The 21,413-nt window shown below is 39.1% G+C and overlaps 1 protein-coding gene across 3 annotated transcripts in view; it reads right to left on the bottom strand.

The window, feature by feature from the left end:
- Window positions 1–21,413, bottom strand: part of CCSER1 (coiled-coil serine rich protein 1) — a 1,064,058-nt gene that overhangs the window by 100,445 nt on the left and 942,200 nt on the right. The window contains exon 10 of one of the 3 annotated variants that reach the window (XM_084627197.1): window positions 20,826–20,870. The exons of the other annotated variants lie outside the window; for them this stretch is intronic. Coding sequence (XP_084483323.1) covers window positions 20,862–20,870 — 9 coding nt within the window. The 3' untranslated portion in view covers window positions 20,826–20,861. The remainder of the gene's footprint in view (window positions 1–20,825; window positions 20,871–21,413) is intronic. 3 annotated transcript variants of the gene reach the window in all.

Here is a 21,413-nt window from a genome sequence, read left to right as displayed (position 1 = left end):
TAATTCCATCAGAAACAGAGCAAACATTTGGAGTGGGAAGAAAAACTGTTTTGGGGCTAATGGTAAGTGATGGAAACACTGACAACAGTCTTCCTGAGAGGAATTTCATGTGTGTAACAAACTTCCCCAGTCTCCCCAACTCACCACCTTCTTTTGCTGTATTGGGGCACAAGCTTTTATGAGAACACCTCCTAAGCACTCAATGTATGTATCATAGTGTGACTGTAATCTCTTAGTTGGTCTGTTTTGCCTTCCTCATGACTACACAGAGGGCTTATGAACTGGACCACCTGTTTGGGCAATGCGATAAATTTAACCTTACATTTAAATCTATTGTGAAATGAAAGAGTGGTTTAGAGTAACTGCATTAAAAACACTTTACTCTGCAAAGCCATCTCTTTGTGCACCAGCAGCACATGGACTATAGCGTTAGATCAATACAAGAGCCAGCATTATTTAGTCTGGAAGGGACAGCAGCTTGCAATAATACTGACAATAGTAACAAATGTCTTTCTGGGAAATATTGAAAGCAGTGACTTTGTTTTCAGGCTGTGTTTAGCTCTCAAGGCAGTAGACCAGCTTGAAGTAGTCAGAGCAACCTTTTCATCAAGAAGCTCAAAGAGGATAAAGTCTGCAAATTGTTTAAGAATTCATGTCTAGGACCCAACACTTTCAACCCACATATTATTAAATGTTTACTTATCAGGAAACCACCAAAGCATAACACTAGTGAAAGACAGATTATAGGTTTATGAAGAAATAAAACAAGTTTTGCTTACTGCAGATCCTAAGCCCCCAGTGGTGAATTAAGCTATATTCATAAACAAAAATCTCCGTTATAAAAGAGAGAGGGTTGAAAGTATATTTAAATGGAGCCCAACTACCTCCTAAACCAATATTGTATTTCCTTCCAATAATTCTAACGCCATAAATGAAGCTTGGAAAAGAATAGATAAGAGATCCTGCCAGTTCCCCCACTGCCATATAATCCTTCATTTCTCATTAACACCACAATTTGGAGGCATAAGTGGAGGAATATCAAACAGGAGTATGGAGGTGGTATTATTTGTGTGTATGGCTTGGTGAGACCGTTACTGGAATAGTGTGTCCAGTTAAGGCATCCACAGTTCAGAAAGAATGGTAACAATTGGGAAAAGGTTTTGGAAAGTACTACAAGAATGACTCGAGATCTGGAAAACATGCCTTATAGCGAGAGACTTCAGTTTAATTTATTTAATTATCCAACAGGTGGTTAAAAGGTGACTTGATTATGGTCTACAGATACCAATAAGAGAAAGACATTTCTGATAGTACATTACTTTTTAATCTAGTGAAAAGGTATGAGATCCAAATGCCAGAAGTTGAAGCTAGATAAATTCAGACTAGAAATAAGGTGCAAATTTTAAATTATGAATGTAACTAATGAGTGGAACAACATGTGGAGGGATGTGGTGGATTCACCATCACTCAAACTCTTTAAATCCAAACTGAATGTATAAAAGTCATGCTATAGCTCCAAAAATGTTATGGGGGCTTGATGAAGAAATTACAGGGTGAGGTTCTATAGTCTACATTATGCAAGAAGTCAGACAAAAATATCATAATATCCCTTCTGGCCTTAAAATCTATGAATTAATGAATCATTCTTAGAATCTAAGAATCTATGAACTTTCAATCTTATTAAAAACTGTTTTGTTTGTAAATTTCCCAGTTTTTTGAATGAGCAGCAAAAATTTAAACTGAGTTGGTGTGCAAAGTCTTCAGGAGGTGAGGCATGCACCGACAAATAGGGCTTCAAAAGAGGACTCACCTCTGCAGATTTACTATGTCCATCGGTAAAATGTGGGTATGTTTGCGTCAGTGGAGAGGAAAGGAGGGGGAGCCTCTCATTTTGGAGCACTGGCACATCAGCATATAGAATTTCTCTGCCTGGGCCCAGCCTCCCAGGATTCAGGACTGGGGCTTTCTGCTGCATCATCCAGAAAAATAAGCAGAACCAAATGATGGTGAAATGGCAAATAAATAGTCTTTAAATAACTGAACAGAGACCCGGGATTAATGGTTTATTACAACAATCTATAACCCACTAATCCCCTCTTTTTATCCTATGACCACAGGCGCGTTAACGGGCCACGTTACCTTGAATGGGCTCTTACAGTATGTGCAAACTACCTATGCTAAACAATCTAGTCCACCTTGCATTTTGCTGTAACACTCAGAGAATCTCTCCCAGACTTGAAGAAGAAGCTCTGTGTGGCTTGAAAGCTTGTCTCTCTCGCCAACAGAAGTTGGTCCAATAAAAGATATTCGCTCACCCACCTTGTCTCTTTAACAAAGTCTCTTAAGCTGTATAGCAACAAAGCTTGTTTCCCAGCTTCCAAGGTTTTGTCTCAGGGTTTTTCTTTATATCTCTCTTCTGATGAGTCCCTAGACAATCTGCCTACCATAGCAGGAGGTTTTTATATTATAAAACTGTTCGTATTCCATATCTTTATAATGTCCATGCTAACCCTCGTTCCATGCAGAGATAAAGGGTTCTGTACTAAAAGGAATGAAACTTAAGAGGTACTACAAATACTCGTTTTACCACTGGCGTAATCAAAGGAAAACAGTTAAAAGATTATTTTCAATTAATTAATTACATTTCATTTTAATCATTCATTTTAAATTAATGTTAATTAATGTTTTTTTGGAAAAGGAAACCTCTCCTGTTTTCCAGGGTCTCGATTCCAACCTTTTGGAGCCTAACTTCATCTGGAGTTAAACTACAGAGCTCAAAATCTGCTGATCCAAGTATGGGACGCAGATTGCCCGGTTTGGCCAGTTAAGGAGCTGTGGTAGTCATACCATATCCTCAGGGGATGGAAATTAGAGTAGCTCCATTGAAGTCAAGAAGTTTCTGGACAATAGGGGAGGTTTCACAACAGAACATGTGCATGATATTTTTCCTCCCTTCAAAAAATACCAGAAGTTTGGGTCCTCCTGATTTTGGTTGATTCAGATGACATTTATCCCTACTTTATCCCTGTTGCCATCTTACTGGGGGAAGAAAAGCAAAGAAAAAAAATCTGCATCCTAAGATTTGATTCAATCACATTGATCGTCTGACAATTAAACATGCTGGACATAGTTTATTTTTTTATTGTACTTCAGAAATAGACTAAGTTCTTCCAAACCTATAACTTAAAGAGTATGGCCCGTCAGACTCAGGGAATCACAACACGTTTGCCAATAATGAGCCAGTCTAATATCTATGTGGAGCTTCAGTGCCTCAAAGTAGACTGAAAATATGGTTTTATAGTTCTGTTTCTCAGCAGTACTCAACAGTATAGTTCTGCTCTATATCATTTGACAACACGGCACAGACCTTTAACTCTGTGAAATGGAGACTAAAGGATGTTTGTGTAATGTCCATTAGGAATCTGCTTTAGCAAAAACCTCTGTTCATCTGAAATAGTTTCATGCGGTGCTTTCAGGAGTATATGATGGTGACACAAGAGTTTACTTTTGTACTCTTGTTATCTTGCAGTGTACATACAGTAAATAGAGGGTGACTTTCTATTATTTATAGAAAGACTTTCAGAAAAACTACAGAATGGTTGAGCACACTCACTCCAAAAATCACAAAGTCGAAAAGCTTAAACGCACAAACAAGCTGAAATACTTAACCAACTGAAAGGAGGGAAATACAAAGTAAAATGATACCGTTACAAGGGCTGGGGTGATGTGGAGTGATGCAGAAACGCAGCAAACAAGAAGCTCCTTCATCAGTTGCGGTCTGGAGGAAAATAACCAGAAGATTCAGAGAGGCACTGGCTTATTGCACACTATCCCACTGCTGGAGGGGTCATAATTCTTTAACTGCTGCAGGTGTTTTGCTCGTCTTGCGCTAAGGCTCAAAGATTCAGGAGCGAGAACCCTGGTAGATGGTGTCTATCGAGAAGACAGTGCTATATCTTGGGCCCTACCAAATTCACGGTCCATTTTGGTCAATTTCACGCTCATGGGATTTTAAAAATCATAAATTTAATGATTTCAGCTATTTAAATCTGAAATTTCACGGTGTTGTAATTGTAGGGGTCCTGCCCCAAAAAGGACTTGTGGGGGGGGTCGCGGTACTGCTACCCTGGCTTTTGCGCTTCTGCTGGCGGCGGCGCTGCCCTCAGCATTGGGCAGCTAGAGAGCGGTGGCTGTTGGCCAGGATCCCAGCTCTGAAGGCAGAGCTGTCGCCAGCAGCAGCGCAGAAGGAAGGATGGCCTGGGATGGCCTGGGATTGCCACCTTTACTTCTGGGCTGCTGCCTGCAGATCTGGGCCCTCAGTCAGCAGCCGCCACTCTCCGGCCGCCCAGCTCTGAAGGCAGAAGCAAGGGTGGCATGCCATGGTATTGCCACCCTTACCTCTGCGCTGCTGCTGGCGGGGCGCTACCTTCAGCACTGGGTGCCCAGCCAATACCTGCCACACTCTGGCCGCCCAGCTCTGAAGGCAGCGCAGCAGTAAGGGTTCCAATACCACGATCCCCCTAAAATACCCTTGTGACCACCCCACAACCCCCTTTTGGGTCAGGACCCTCAATTTGAGAAACGCTGGTCTCCCCTGTGAAATCTGTACAGTAGAGAGCAAAAGCACAGAAAAGGCCCAAATTCACGGGGGAGCGGGAACCATATTCCATGGTCTGTAATGCTTTTTTTATGGCCATAAATTTGGTAGGGCCCTACCAAAAACAGGGCGTTTTTCAAGAAGCAGCTGCTGCTTCCGCACAGGAGATTTTATAAGTAGGTCTGCCCAGCCATTTTGCAGTGTTTTCGATTTGTTTGGGAATTGTGACTTCTATAGGATGTTAAATATTTGTTTAAATCAAAGAAGAACAAAGGATACGAACCCAATAGTTTGTATATTCTGATTTTTTTTTAAATGGCAAAATATAGGGAAGCAGGAGTCTCAGTCTCCTCAAAAAGTGAGAGAGACTAACTACCGTTATTGGTTAAATGGAAGTGCATGAATAAGTCAACAGAAGGTATCTATCTAAGTGTTACATTTTCCACAAATATCTCAAATGAACACATTTACTTGATTCTGACCCTGTGCCTTTTTGGCTGCACAAATCCAGTGAAGGATCTGAAGTAGGATTGGGTCTAAACCACAAAATCTGAATCTGAGTTTGGGTCCAGATTTCAGATTCTCCCCTTCCCCAAATTCAGTGGATGTTCAGATTTGGGTTTCTAGTGGAGCCCATTTCTAGTGCAAATTCCTTGAAACAGGAGAACAGAAATGGAAGAAGATTTAAAATCAATTCTCAAGCTGTTTTTTCCCCATTACTAGGTACAAAATGCTAGAAAATGGGCAAAGGTGGGGGAAAAAAGTCTATTCTAAATGGCAATGTAGCTCTGATACTGAAATCTACAGAGTGTGTAGAAACTCAAAGATGACAAGAGGAAAGCAACCCCCGGGAAATTCTATATTAAGGCTAGAGATGTAACCACAAGGACGACAGAGAGAACTACAGTCGATGGCTATAAGCTATGCCAATGAAATTAGTGGGCAAAAACGACGTTATAGCTGTCTAAGTAGACTGCAGTTACCGAAGAAAAGTTAAGGAAACTGAGGAAAGTTAAGCAGAGTATTCAGGGAACAGATTTCTCAGATTTATTTGACAGACCAGTTAGACAGTTGGGGACAATGATACTGTGCCAGCTCAAAGGACAAAGCTACATTAAAATATTGAATACACAATGTGCCTAGGGAGTTTAGAAAAGACCAGTTTTCACTAAGACAATATTCAGAATGGTATGCTACTCTAGTGGCATTTTTGCCTGGTTGTTAGTTCCTCACCCTGTTTATACAGTCTACCTCTGGTATCTGGCTCCTGCTTCCATTAAATTCAATGATGAACTCTATTTTTATATCACAAACCTTATTCTTACAAATTAACTAGAGACAGGAGAAGGTGGCAGGGGGTCAGATCTGAATAAGGTTTAAATTTGAGGTAGGAGTTGAGTAAGGATTAGTTAACACTTAAATCCCCGGAACTATTTGCATGAGTTGTCATAGAAATCTCCAAAATTAGGTGACCTCGTAAGATTTCCTCCATTTGGGGAGAAATCTTATGAAAACAACTGTTGAGATTTCTGATGAGTCAGAACTGGAAAACAAGCCTCCATTTTTAAGGAATCTGAATCAGGACCAAAGCCCTCAGGGCAGATCCGGATCAGGGGATTCTAATCTGAAGGTCACCAGCCCAGAAATTCAAGGGAGTTCAGTTTGGAGATTACATTAGGCCCATCTCTCAAAGTAACATTTAGCAGACAGTAATTGGTTACCTCCAATACACTTTTAGAAAAGGAGCATAACTTAAAATTTGTTTATAGATAAAGGATATAGAAAGAAGTAGTAAGATTTAAGAAATTGTTAATAAATAGTGATGCCACTTGGCTGTGCAATACACTAGCCTCCATTCATTGTTCATCTTTGAACAACACAGTTGTAACATCTTCGTTTTTTTACTTGTGACCAAATGTTTTGAACAAACATGCTGGGTCAATTCTGCACTAGATTCAAGTTTGCTTCTCAAGTCTGCTCTCATTTCCTGGTCTAACAGAAGTTGATAAAGGTAGAGGCAAAGCAACCCTCACTGCGGGACATCCACAAATTGTATTTAAGGATGCCATCCAGCCTGTCTTACATGGGAGGAATGCCATTGCACACGTAGCTCTTAAGGTTAAGTAAAGACAATAGGAAGGGGTATCCTTTGCAGAGAAAATACCAATCATTCCTAAGGAACCAACTGTCAACTAAATCACAACATTACCTTTAACATTTCCCTTTCAAGGTACAATAATAATACTTAACACATATACTGCATAGCCCCATTAATCTTCAAAGTGCTTTACAAACATAACTAATTAATCTTCATAATATCCCACTAGGCGAGGTAAATATTATGATCACTATTTTACAGACAGGAGAACTGAAGCAGAGAGTTGGCCAGGGCATGAGAATGTATTAGCATCAGAGCCAAAATTAAAACTAAGGAATTCCTGGCTCACAGTCCAATGTTCAGTTGAACAAACCATAACTTCAGCATGGTATTGTATCCTCTCTGTCCCTCTTACCTGAGATACCTTCAAGTGCCCTACATTCTGAATCATGGCTTACGGTCTTTAGGGAGGTAAGAACTATTACCATATGATCTTTGGGCTTAAAGCCTTTGTCTGCTATATCCTTTTAATGTGAAATTGTTTTCCTCTGTTTATATTATGAACGCAATATTAATCTGAATTTATTTAAATTGGCTCTCTCAACTACCTGAGCTACAATTTATGTACAGTACTTTGGTGTTCTTGGCTTGAATTATACATTGCAAGTATGGGAGAATCATAATGACTGATAAATAGAGTCATGATTGGATCATGTAAAAAAACTACATAGTGCCTGGTACACAAAACAGACTAGCCTAATTTTTCTTTTTTTCATTGGTATAGCTAAATATAAAAATGCATCTCATTTTTCTTTATAACTGATTGAAGACAAACAATGTTTATAACTGAATAACATTATCGATTCATACAAGGGTGGAGAAGAAATCTCTGTGATATAGAAATATTTACTTTAGTATCATGTGATAGGCAACAACTCTTATAATGGATACAGGGAATGTGTATGACTGGATAAAATGAGCTGAAAATTCAGTTTCCTGAGAAATAATTAAAGTAATGTTGATCATGATCACAACAACAGACAGAATTTTTTTTTTACTGGAAGCTTAATGGGAGATTTTTGATGAACCACTTAAAAGTTGATACTTATGCACTACACCCAGTTCATGTGGTAAAATGTCAAGTGCTGACTGATTGCTGCCTAACTATAGACCAATAAACAACTTCATATTGCTACAGAATTTCTGTACTGGAAATACTTTATTGCCCAGCACACAATGGATTTTTGTTGTGTTCATTTAGTTGTGATTTGATACGAATGAAAGTGTCTATTAGTATTGATTAAAGCTTGGCTTAATTTGGGTGAAGCTTCCCCCAAAAAGTATTGCAAAACATTTAAACCTTGCTCTACGAAACTTCTACTTTTTCTGTCCTGGTCCTTACATGAAGAGAGGCTACAAACTGTGCCAACTCGGACAGTAGTTTTGTGATATGGATAAACATCCACTAGAACAAGGATGAGACTATCAGACTCAATTCACTTGAAACTCAGTTCTTGAGGGGTAGAAGGTTTAGTATATTAACCTAATGCACCACCTCTCACTTCAAAGTGCTGCAAATGCTCAGGGAGTTGTAAAGTTCTACTTTCACTCCAACGAAGTTGACAGAGCTTTAAACAGGCAATAAAGTCTGGGAAAATGAAACCAAAATCAGCTGACGTACCTATGGAAATTAAAGGAAACTCCAAGCATAGGCGAAGAGAATAGATTTAATTCCCAATCATTTAGTGTTTAGTTACCCAAATATGAATGAAACTCTTTAATACAAAAATTGCTCGGTGCCAAGTACAATTAATGCAGTAGGCAAATGCACTGATTTTAATATTCTAAGAATGAAAAACCCACATGGCACATTTAAAGTACACTGCAGTAGTGAGCAAGCCAAATGGAGTCAGTGTCTGCATGTAAAAAAAAAAATCAGTTCTAAAGAGTTTCCAAATGATTGTTTTGCACCATACTGCTGTAGATATAATCAGCAGAGGTGATCAAGATAATCAGCCTTTAACTGAAAAGAGGAAGTTGCTGGTGACAGAGTTATTTGCAAGGGGCCTACAGATCTGGAACCTCCTCCCTATCCAGTCGGTCAAAAATAGCTCTGATCTATTGATATCCAGGATACAGTGCAAGACACATTCATTTACTCATGGCTAGGATGATCTTTTCCCCTACATGGCTGCACTGGGGTATAAAAATCTTTCCCAACAGCCTGTGAAGCTATTTAAGACCTTCCAAGATCCTGATACTCTTGTGCCTCAAGCCATGGCTCTGCCCCTCTATTGTGCCATCCTGCAGAGCTGGGCTGGCATGAGATCGGAAAGAAGTTGCACCCTTTCTAGAGCTTTAAGTTACTTCCCCCTCAAGAATAAAAGGGGAGCAGGGAAAGTCACAATTCCATCCTGGGCCTGCTCCTTGGGCAATGGAGCAACATGCTCCATTGTTCTTGGAATGTACTGGGGACAACTTCTTGTTTCTGAACGTGGAGGAAGTAACCAGAGGGGCAGACATTTAGATTTGATTCTGACTAATAAGGAGGAATTGTTTGTGAATGTGACAATAGAAGGCAATTTGGATGAAAGTGATCATGAAATGATAGATTTCATGATGCTAAGGAAAGGAAGGAGTGAGAGCAGCAGAATAAGAACAAAGGAACTCATAAGAGCAGACTCAGCAAACTCAGTTTCCCAGAAACAACATTAAAGACACAACAGCAAACTACCTCCATGTGAAGGAAAGAAAGAAAAAATAAAAAAAGGCCAATAAGGCTCCATCAGGAGCACTCTTTCATGACCTGAAAAATCTAAAAGGAATCCTGCAAAAAGAGGAAACATGGACAAAACTGAGTACAAAAAAATATAGTGCAAGGATGTAGATACAAAATTAGAAAGGCTAAGGCAGAAAATGAGCAAGGAATATAAAAGATAGGAAGAAGATAAATAATATTCTGTTTATTTTATAAATATATTTGGAGGAAGAGAAAGATGAAGGAAAGTGTAGGTCTACCACCCACCAGGGAAGGAGAGCTAATAACTGATGACATGAAGACGACTGAAGTGTTTATTACATATTTTGCTTGAGTCTTCACTAAAAAGAGTGATTGTGACCACTTGCTTAACAATTAATATCATCAACAAAGGGGAAGTAACACAAGCCAAAATTGGAAAAGAAGAGGTTAAAGAATATTTCGATAAGTTAGATGTATTCAAGTTGGCAGGACCTAATGAAATTCACATTAAGGTACTTAAGGAACCACATGAAGCAATCTTGGAACTGTTATCAATTATCTTTGAGAACCTATGTAAGACAGGTTAGGACCCAGAGGACTGGAAAAGGGCTAACATCATACCTATTTTTTAAAAAGAGGAACAAAGAAGACCTGGGGACTTACAGACCGATCAGCCTAACTTCAATACCTGGAAATATACTGGAACAAATTATTAAACAATCAATTTGTAAGCATCTATAAGATAACAGGGTAATAAGTGGAATGGTCAAGAACAAATCATGCCAAACCAACCTACCTTCCTTCTCCGACAGGGTTACTGGCCTAGTTGGGGAGGGCGGGAGGGGGGAGAAGCAGTAGACATGATGTATCTTTAGTAAGCCTTTTTAAACAGTCCCACATGACATTCTCATAAGCAAACTACAGAAGTGCGGCCTAGATGAATTTACTGTAAAGTGGGTGCATAATTGATTGAAAGACAGAGTAATTACCAACAAAGAGTAGTTATCAAAGGTTTGCTGTCAGATGAAAAGGAGGTATCCAGAGGGGGTGGTGATCAATCATTTTCCATGTCCACTGAAGTTAGGACAAGACGTAATCAGCTTAATTTACAGCAAGGGAGATTTAGGTTTGATACTAGGAAAAACTTTCTAACCTTAAGGATAGTTAAGCAGTGGAATAGACATCCAAGGGAGGTTGTGAAATCCTTGTCACTGGAGATTTTTAAGACCCTTTTAAAAACTGCATGCATTTTCTTAGGAACTTGGTTGATGGAATATTTAAAGAGGTTGCTGAGTATTTGAAATAACTAGCTAAAGGCCATCTGTACTGCTGAATGTTCTAAGAATTCTCTGTCAACCTACAGTTTTTACTGCACATTTGTACAGTTCAGTAAGTCTTATAAGTTAAACTAATATCTCTTCATGCACTTTCTTCCCCCCAGCTTAAAAGGGTGCCTTAAAAATGTGCATACAAAAGTCACAGCTGGTTTGAACCACAAAGTTAGATCCTGATGTCACATGAAACTATGACATGTTGGGATTATGTTCCAATTTAAATCTTATTTGATGTGTTAATCTTGACTTCTCAGCCAAATTGAAGTGTGATTACACTTGACTAATTTTTTCCAAATCAAAATATCTTTGTGGGGTTTGTGCACAGTTTTATTCTAAATTTATATACACATACCAAAGTAACATTTTATTCTCTATGGGTGAAATTCACCCTGCCGCAGAGGGCCAGTAAATGTCTTGTGTATCATTTAAATCCAATTTAAATCCTGTATTGAGAGCTTTATGTGGTACATAAGCCTTTGACTGGCCTTTTGCACAAGAGAGAATTTCACCCAATGAGAAATAAATAGTGCATTGTTAACTAGTATTCTTGGTCATACACCTTAGACCTTGGGTGACATCCTGATCCCACTGAAATCAATGGGACTTTTGTCATTCACTTGATTGGGGCCAGGATTTCATCCCTTGTCTTTTTTTGGTCAAGCAATGCAAAAGATTAACAGATTTTAAACATTTTTTGCACGTTTTCCCAGAGGACTCAACATTCCAACCATTTATGTGGCTAAGAGAAGTTGTAATTCTTGTGATCTGTTTTTCTAGTGGCTATCGTGTTGTCACATTCTGAGTTGCAATCCAGACCAATGAGAGGTTGTATCGCCACCTGCCCATAACCTTGGGTGCCTCGCAATGCTTTGCTGTTGTAGCTCCCAACCTGGACTGCTCCCAACCAACCTACCAGCATTCAGGTCACACCCTGAGTGTCTGTGTGCTAGAGAGCCCTGGTTAGGCATCTCCGATCCCAGCAGCCTGCCTACAGCCCCTCTCTGGCTTCCACCAGGCTTGGTTACTACTTGCAGGGTGACCCAACACACTCCCAGTCCCGGAACCTTGACTGAGAAGAGAGTCAGTCACCCACAGTTTTCCAGCAAGATGATAACTGACCCTCTTCTCAGTCAAGGTTCTGAGACTGGGAGTGTGCTGGAGACACCCTGTAAATAGTAACCAGGGCTGGTGGAAGCCAGAGTGGAGCTGTGGCGCTATACACAGCGCTGGGGTCAGAACTGCTGTCCCAGGGCTCTCTAGCACACAGACACTCAGGGTGTGACGTGAATGCTTGTAGATTGGTTGCGAGCAGCACAGGTTGGGAGCTACATCAGCAAAGCGCTGTGAGGTGCCCAAGGTTACAGGGCAAGCAGCGACACAACCTCTCGCGAGTCTGGATCACACTCCAGAATGTGACACCTGGACCTATTTTTTCCCCCAATCAACAATTTTCTTATGTGTTTCAGTCCAACACATAAGTCCCACTAAAACCCTATTTTAAGGAGCTGATGTGGGAGATTCAGATGACACGGATATTATATTTGGCTCTTACACATATTCATGCAGAAATCAGAAAATCAGTTCATCCCTCTTTACTTTATCTTCTTTATCCATAAAATGGGGATGATGATGATAATAATAGTATTTAGCTCACAAGGGTGTGAAATAAATTATGTATAAAATGCAATGAGATCCTTCAATGGTCAGTGCTATAGCAGTATTATTATTAACTATGATTATTATTATTGTCAGTTGTTTTATATAAACCTAATTTGTGGGATTATTCAATGGCAGGGTCTCCTTTTCCTGAGGTCAGAGTAATGAGCTCATTTGTCTAGTTATCCTGCTTTGCGGTTTGTAACAGGAGGGGAAAGGATGGTTTGTGACAACTTCCATTATCATGGATTTCACTTCAGGTTACCTTTTGTATTTTACTTGTTTGCATATGATTCCAGGGCATCTACCATTTGAATTTCCAACTGAGTTAAAGCTCTTTCTTTCTCTGTTTCCTGTACTAAATAATGTTGTCTCATCACACTGTGTTACTGGCTTTTTTTCAGCTCTTACTTCCCATGAGGAGGTTGGACATTACTTGAAATCTAGTTTGACAACCAAGTGGTTATATTCACAAAGAGAACCACCTGTTTGTTCATGTTCAGCACCTCATATTGTACCAAGTGCCCTCAGACATTTATTCACTATACATAATCCAAATGTACTCCTTTTGGATTCTGCTGTGATTTTTGGATCCTAATTAATAATGGAGCTGTTGCCCTGTAGCAAAACTAACAGCAGGAAGACCAGAATTATCGAAAACAACAGACTTGTACATCGTATTTCCCTGTTTATCTTTTTGAATTTTAATATTGTTTCTGTAACTTCTGGCAGCATTACAAATTCTCCTTGTGCAAAATAACTTCATTATATGGTCTCTTCTCTTGAATACAATTTCATGATCCAAGCTGAAGCACACCTCTCACAGTTAAGATTCGATGGTACTTATGTCTATCTACATTTTTGTCCTCCTTATTCAATTGCTTACTAGTTACCCAGTTACATAATTTCTCACTGATGATTTGCTATTCGTACTTCACTGATGTTATTTAGGGATTTCATTTACAGTAACTACTCAATTCCTGCTCCATTAGCAGACATGTAGTTCCAGCTGTAACAGACTTGAGGTAACAGAGTTTCGTAAACTAGAATAATTTTATTCTTTTCAATATCGTCTTGTTAAAGTCTAGAATTTGTTAAGCCAAGTGGGTAAAGTCTCTACAGATTAACTAGGTGACCTACTCTGTTGACTCCTTGCACTGTGACTGTAAGCCATTGAGCAACTGTGGAGTTTTGTGAAATATTATGGTGAGAGAGAAAGTTGTGCAGGACAACCAGGCCTTAGTTTCTCAGATGCTGCACAAGAAATTTTCACATCATAAAAGCCCTATTAAGTTCATATCTCATTGGAGATCACCACCACACGGGTTTCTGTGTCTTGACTTAGTATCCCCTCTCCCTTTGCCTTTTTCTCCTCTCTAATTCCTTTGACTATCCTCTCATCTTCATTTCTCACACCTTCCTCCTTTTCAACCTTCATTCATACAGACCAGCAAGCTGTTAAATAGTGATAACTTTACCGCACTGTTATGATGCTCTCTGACTTGTATTGTTCAGTAACTTTCTGTATATTTTCATAATTAATGACAAATACATTTGACTACACTGAAATGTTAAATGTCTTTTTATAATTTCCCACCTACTTGTTACTTACTTATATCAAGTAAGGAGTATCTGTATAGACTTCCCAATCTGCTCTGTGACTTTATGTTTAAGGAAAACAAATGCATGAAAATCTTTATGAAAAAAGGAAAGCTTGGCAGGACAAGTCATCAGCAAGGTTCAGGTTTTGCTGAACTAAATGTTCATCTATCTGAACCAACTACAGAATGTAAACTAGAGAAATGCCACTCTAGAAAGCCAGGAGGTTTGGATCCTGTGTTTGAATCAAGACAATCCTGAGGCAGACAATTTTAGACAAATGATTCACTTCTACTCCAGAGAGGCATTTATACTGACAACTGCAGCTATAAAACCAGGTTGATTTCAATACAACATAGGAAACATCAAAAACAAGATGGGTAGGAGCACAGCAGGGAGGCATGACTGCTTCCCAAATCAATATTGAGCTGTGATTCCCCACAACACTCATACTATCAATATCAGCACGGTAATAATATTCTGGTGTGCCAGCATACACATAGGTAATAAGACGCCAACCTTCCTCCTCAGTTTCATTCTAAGTTGATCACGATTCAAATCATTCTCTCCCTCTTTAAAAAATGACTTGATTTTACAAACCACAGACATCCACAGTAGTTTTTGTATATTAAAATGTTAATTATCCCTGAAAATCTGAAAATGTACTGCTGAGGCATGTGGGATTTGAAGTCCTGAACATAGCTGTGTCTTACTAGAGGTACTTTAAGACCCCTCGTAGTATCCAAGTTCAACTATTATCTTGCATGGCCAGCTCTCACTGTAGGAAACCTACTATCATAAATGGAGTAACACTGGTACACACAGATAGCTTCATTATAAGTGTTTTTCCTATTATTGTTCTGTCTTGATAAGGCCCTACTTAATTCATGATATTTCAAAAATTGCAATATTAGCTTTCCACTGCAATTCTACAGCAGGAACCCTTCCACTCTCAGCCCTGGGCAGCAGACAGCGGGAACCCCTGCTCTCAGAGCCCCGGACGGCCAACACAGGAAAATCACAGAAAAGTAATTATGGACCTTATTACCGCAAATTATAAGATACATTATTACTTTTCTGCAATTTTCCATGGCTTGTCTGCAACTAGCTTCACTTTTGGGACAATCATCTCACAATTCAAGTAGGGTCTTATGTACGGAGTAATGTGTACCCAGTCTAGTTTAGTTTATGTGTACTGTGTACCCAGTCTAGTTTTAATTTTCAGTGCATAAGCTATACTGTACATGAGCTGAGAAATAAAACAGAAAAACAGACTATTTAATCCTTCAATATAGAGCAGAATCCTCTTAAACAGCATATGCAAGTGGAAATGGAAATACAGTGATTATTCCAATTATCAGAAGCTCGTACAAATACACTGAGCTGGAAGAAATTCACTCATTTGATAAACTGTTTAAAATTAGCATTGTAAAAGCAATAAGATATTCAAAAACTACTAATTTCTACTAATTGAACCACAACAGTGAAGGGAAGCAGAATGAAATAAACAAACGGGGGTAATTGATTTACTGCCATCCATCCCAATACAGGAGATAATCTGACAAACACTAATTAACACCTATAGGCAACTATGGCTAGATTTGCAGAAGAGATCAAGAGTGACATTTAAATGGACAAGAGACACCATTTATCTATTATTTAGAGTTACTGAAATGCACTGTATTGAATCTATTCTCTGGCACTTGTCCTATTTGAGTGGGTGTGCCCAAAAAGTGGATTCTGCTTTAGTAATGAAAAAAAGTTTTGCTATAAGGGCTTATATCTCCAAGTACATCAACATTAATCATGTTTAATGATGCTATATGTAGAAGGATAGAAGAGTGCTTCTGAGTGCCATTGTAGTATAACTGTTTCCACTACAAATTCATACTTTCCATTGGTTTTAGTTCAACCAGAAACAGTGAATGGGATGAAATTTGTCAGTCAAGATCAGTCACTTTGGTTGTTTGAGATAAAATAAATACTGTTGCATAAAAATGCAATCGATCGGATCCTCAGTTATTGTAATCAATGGAACTACATTGACTTACGCTAGTTGAGGATCCACTATATATGGATAAGAAGGTGAAGTAAGAAAATTTATATCTGTAAAATCTCTGTCTGTTGACTCAAGGTTCCATGCATGTATGCATAAAACTGGTATCTGGAAAACCTTCAAGTGAAAAAAATATTAACCAAGGGAAAAAAGGTTTCAAAAATAAAGAAGAAATATAAAGTTAAATACAAATGATATAAATGGGAAAGATTCACAGTTCCTGATCCTGTACCCAGTTAAGTTAGTGGAAGTGTTGCCATTCACCTTGCACACACTACAGACATGTCTACGCTACAAGATTTATTATGTTATGTTTAAACACAATTGCAAACAGTTGACTTGGAGGACACAATACTGACTGTGGTAGGCTCACACTGCTAGGACCTGGGTTTAACCATGACTAGCTGAAAGCAAATTTTCCTTGTCTACAATGACTGCAAAGTTGTGATCAGTACAATGTCATCAAAATGGAGAGTTTCCAGTTGCAATTAAACACAATAACATTTTCCAATATAAAGATGCTTTATATAATGTACTCATTGCTAACAACAGGGGTCAACAACAGCTGCCTTTGAACATGTGTTGAAAACTGTTCAACGTACACCAGTGTCAAACCACGTTCAGCATCATTTTAGAAACTGGAATTACAACCTGCTCTCAGATACATGTGTGCAATATTCATTGACTTTACAGAAAGCCTGCTACTTCTCTCCCACTAACAATAAGTCTTACACTGCAGACTTTACCTGTTGCTAACAAAGGCTGCAGCTGAACCAGAATGGAACATCCTTTGTCCTGGTCTCTTTCATTCGGAATGAGTGATGCAGCAGGCAGGCAGAACCTCTCCCATGAGCCAAATCTAGGCTTACATTAATAAACCTAAACTTGCTTTCCTGCTTCATTATTTTATCCTTGCTCTTTATGAATGGTTTTCAACATCTCAATTCTTCAACTTTATATGCACGTAAAATGAATACCATTGGAGGAATGTTCTGCTTTATCCAAGGATAAAATGGATTTTGTGGTAACAAATCAAAAAGTAACTTCTGGGATCACAATGTCCTCATAACCAAGAAAGGGAGCAGCCTTGGTTTCAAAAGTGATTTAGAGACTCTGAGAACTGAAGTATTTAGCATTTTGAATTTATATATATGAATATATGAAGCACTTTGAATTTACAGGCAAACTGATGTCTTTTTTTAAGCAGTTACATAAAGACCTGTTGTATTCATTCTGTGAAGTAAAACACTCAATACAATATGGACGGCATTGTCTTCACCAGTTTGGGTACAAGGATACTGTACAGTCACTGACAGATAAGTTCCCTGCTAATTCTCAACAGGCAGGCAAATTTCTGCAAATACTCTAACTACGGTCCTAAGAATTTCCTGTCCACATGTGCACAAAATATTTAGGGCCCACTGCTGTCAATGGAGAGATTCAGATTCACCTTGGTGAGATCAGACACATAACCATCTCAGCTTCTCAACCCATTCCACACTGAATCTCCAGTCATTTGAATTTCTCCATCTCTCCTTGCTCTTGCACAGTTTACCTACAAACCCACCGAATTGTATTTTGTGTTTAATGTATAATTTATTTATTTATGTTCAAAATTTGGTTGATATGAGGCACCATAACTGAGCAATAGCGTCACATGCATTCCCAGAATTGAGCCATGATCCTATTTGCATTAGCATAACAGAGCCAATTTGAACCTGCTTTGCTAATGAGCAAGGAATATCCATGAAGGTCATGTAATTATACAGTAGCGACATGACAGGGAGTAATCCAAGTTTAGTTAGGATAAATCTCTAAATAATGTACCTTGCAATTTGTATGCTACAAATCTGCAATTAGACAGGGTCAGATTTGGATCCCATTTACACCATTATAAATCTGGAGTAACTCCTTTTAAGTAAATTGAGTTTCTCTAGGTTTACAGCAGTACACCTGAAATCAAACTGAACCAGCTTATTAATACTAATGTTATCTATGGAAAAGTTGCCCAATTGAAATAAATGGTTCCTAACTTGTTGTGTAACTGCTGTTGTTGGAGATGTGTTGCATACTTCATTTCTACTTCAGGTGTGTACATGCCCACTGAACCAGAGTTGGAGATTTTTCTCTTAGTGCACTCTCAGTGCTGCTGCACAAGGGTATAAAGGGTGGAGCTGCCCCAGGCCCTTCTTAGTTCTCTTACCAGCCAGACGCTAATATAAAGGAGAAGGACGATGGGTCATGGAATGGACATGTACAACACATCTCAAAAAACAACAGTTACACAACAGGTTAAGAACGTTTTTTCCTTAGAGTGATTGCATATGTCTATTCCACTTCAGGTGACTCACAAGCAGGGCAATTCAGAGGTGGGTCTGAACGATGACTGAAAAACTACTTGTCCAAATGTGGCATCATCTCTGGAATGCTGACATATAGGGCAACGAGTAGTAAAGGTGTATATCAGTGACCAAATTGCAGCTCTACAAATCTCTGTTGTAGACACCTGAGCCAAAAAGACTGTAAAAGCTGCTTGAGATCTTGTAGAATATGCTACCACCTTGCTTGTGGAGAGGGAGGGTGGTTACACTGGTAATGTTATAGCACAGACAAACGCAGGACAAAATCTTCTGTGTTGAAACTGGTAGGCCTTCATCCTGTCTGCAACTGACATGAACAGCTGGGATGATGATCTAAAAGACTTAGTTCAGTCCTCATAAACAGCCAATGCCCTTCTAACATCCAAGGTAAGGAGCCTCTCCTCATCCTTTTGAGAATAGGTTTTAGGAAAGAAAGTCAGTAAGTATATGTCTTGAGATACTGGCACCAGGGACAGTGTTCTGGGTTTATTCCTGGACTGCACCAGGTGATGCTTTGAAGATCTAGTCCCCCCCATGGTACCAAGGGCTAATCTTGTTTCTGAGGTAAGCCTGAAGCCAGGGCCTAAGGATCCACCAGCACTGGCTGACTTGTCTTCTGAACCTTCAGAGAATCCAGCACTAAGAGACAATAGCTCCCATTCTCCTGCACAGGCCGCCAGTGTCATCAGTACCATGACATTTTTATGGTGTGGTTGTTACCCGAAAGGACCTGGTGCTGTACCGGGGGTCGGTCTCAACAACCTGGGCACAGGTGTTGGAGTCAACACCACACAATGAGAAGGGGTCAGTACTGGTGACAGCATCTTCTCAGAGCACGCTCTACCTTGTTCTCCTAATTGTTTACTGGTAGATGGTACTGAAGATCTCAATCTTTGAGCAGAGCCAAGACTTAGCTCCTTCTATGAATGGGCTGATCTTTTGGGTTTCTTTCTTGGCACAACAGAAATCTGCTTTTAGTTTTAAGGAATTTTTCAAGCTTCAGTAACAGATGCTCTTTAAGAAACAAAGTGGTTTAAAAGCTCATTAGGGCTACGGATTCTTTGTTCGAAAGGTTTCAGAGGAGTAGCCGTGTTAGTCTGTATCAGCAAAAACAATGAGGAGTCCTTGTGGCACCTTAGAGGCTAACAAATGTATTTGGGCATCAGCTTTTGTGGGCTATAACCCACTTCATCAGATGCGTGGAGTGGAAAATACAGTAGGCAGATATAAATACATAGCACAGGAAAAGATGGGAGTTGCCTTACCGAGTGACCCTCCCCACTTGGTAAGGCAACTCCCATTTTTTCATGTGCTGTGTATTTTCATGTGCCGATGCCCAAATAAATGTGTTCGTCTCTAAGGTGCCAAAAGGACACAACTTTTACCATTTTAGGATCTAGCCCAATGCATATAAAAATGTGCACAAGTGAAAAAGAGTGCATAAGAACAATTCATTCATGGTCCGTATAAACACTGTGTATGAAATTACCTTTGTTACTTTAAAAGAATTTATACTATGTTCTAACAGAGAATAAATATTTTGTAATGACTTACCTTTTCTCTTGCCTGATGGCCCAAAGTACACTGGCGAGCCAAGCCATAAAGCCAATGATTTCTGGCAATGTTTTAGAGGGTTATAAAAAATTGTTTCTCAAAGTTTATCATTGCACTATGTAGCAAATGACACACTTTAATCAAACTTCAGCTATCTTCAAACAAAATAATTACATCTTTAAAGCAAGAGTCGATTAGCCATGCACCAATCCTCTGTATGATATATTACTGAAAGGAATAAAGTCACGTAAACGATATTTATAAATGGCAACTTTATCTACGGAAGTTAGTTCAGACATATACAAATAGAACAGTAAGGATGAGAATGAACAGTAACAAAAGTTATTTATCCATCAGTCTGTCATTAGAAAGGAGAACAGTACAGCTGAGTACTAAGCATCTAATCTGAAATATTAGCAATAGCAAACTGAACTACCAATGCAACTCAAGGGGTTCCTTCAAATGAAAGCAACTAGCTCTACGGACTAGATTAGGCAGGTGTCAACTCATTAAATTAATGACACCAGTGGTTCCCAAACTGTGGTCTATGAACTATGAGCAGTCTGTGGAGAGCTAGTTGGCCATAAGATGCTGCCTCTCCTCTTTGTTTCTACCTGAGGTGGTAAATTAAAAGAAGCTAAACGTACATTAAATAGTATCCTAATATCACCTTTCCATGTAAGCAATTACTCTAGTTACCACAGGGATGTCAATCCATCTTTAATGGGAAAAGAGGGGGCTGTAATAGATGATCTCTATGAAGATGTAGTCCACAGTATGAAAAAGTTTGAGAAACTCTATACTAGTTTTTACATAAGCGTAGCACCATACCTGGAGACTGGGATTTCCTTCAGACGGTGGTAATGATTACACGAACTGTAGCCAAGAATGCACAATGGAACATAACGGATGAGGGAATAAAAACAAAGAAAATGGAATGAAAATGGTAAGAATGCATATGAAACAAAGATGAATCACTAAACAAAATTAGCACTGGCACCATTGTGGACATTAAAAGGAACGAAATAACCTCATACTTCCTGCCTCATTCACTAACTTTGAGTACAAAAAACACCCTTGTTAACCTCATCCCTTGATTAAGTGCAACTATTACTTATAACTTTGATAATGAAAGGTTAAGTTTCAGTCCATGCCACCTTTCATTATACTTTCTCCCCCTTTTTAATGCACTATTGGCTGTGGAAACAAAGAGCTAGATCCTCAGCTGATGTCAACCATCCTAATGCAATGAAAGTCCCTGGAGCTAGATTAGTTTATAGCTAAGGATCTGGCCCAATATTTTATGTTAAGCTACAAGTACCTGGGGTGATATCCTAGGCCCACTGGTGCACAAACTGGCCTGTGTAGCCCCCTTTGGCATGAATTGAAAGTTCCCTAGTGCACTTCAACAAACAGCTC

The sequence above is a fragment of the Lepidochelys olivacea genome (assembly GCF_965140295.1).
Source record: "Lepidochelys olivacea isolate rLepOli2 genome assembly, chromosome: 4".
Taxonomy (NCBI): domain Eukaryota; kingdom Metazoa; phylum Chordata; order Testudines; family Cheloniidae; genus Lepidochelys; species Lepidochelys olivacea.
The sequence above is the reverse complement of the archived record's forward strand: the minus strand, read 5'-3'. Positions and strand labels throughout refer to the sequence as shown.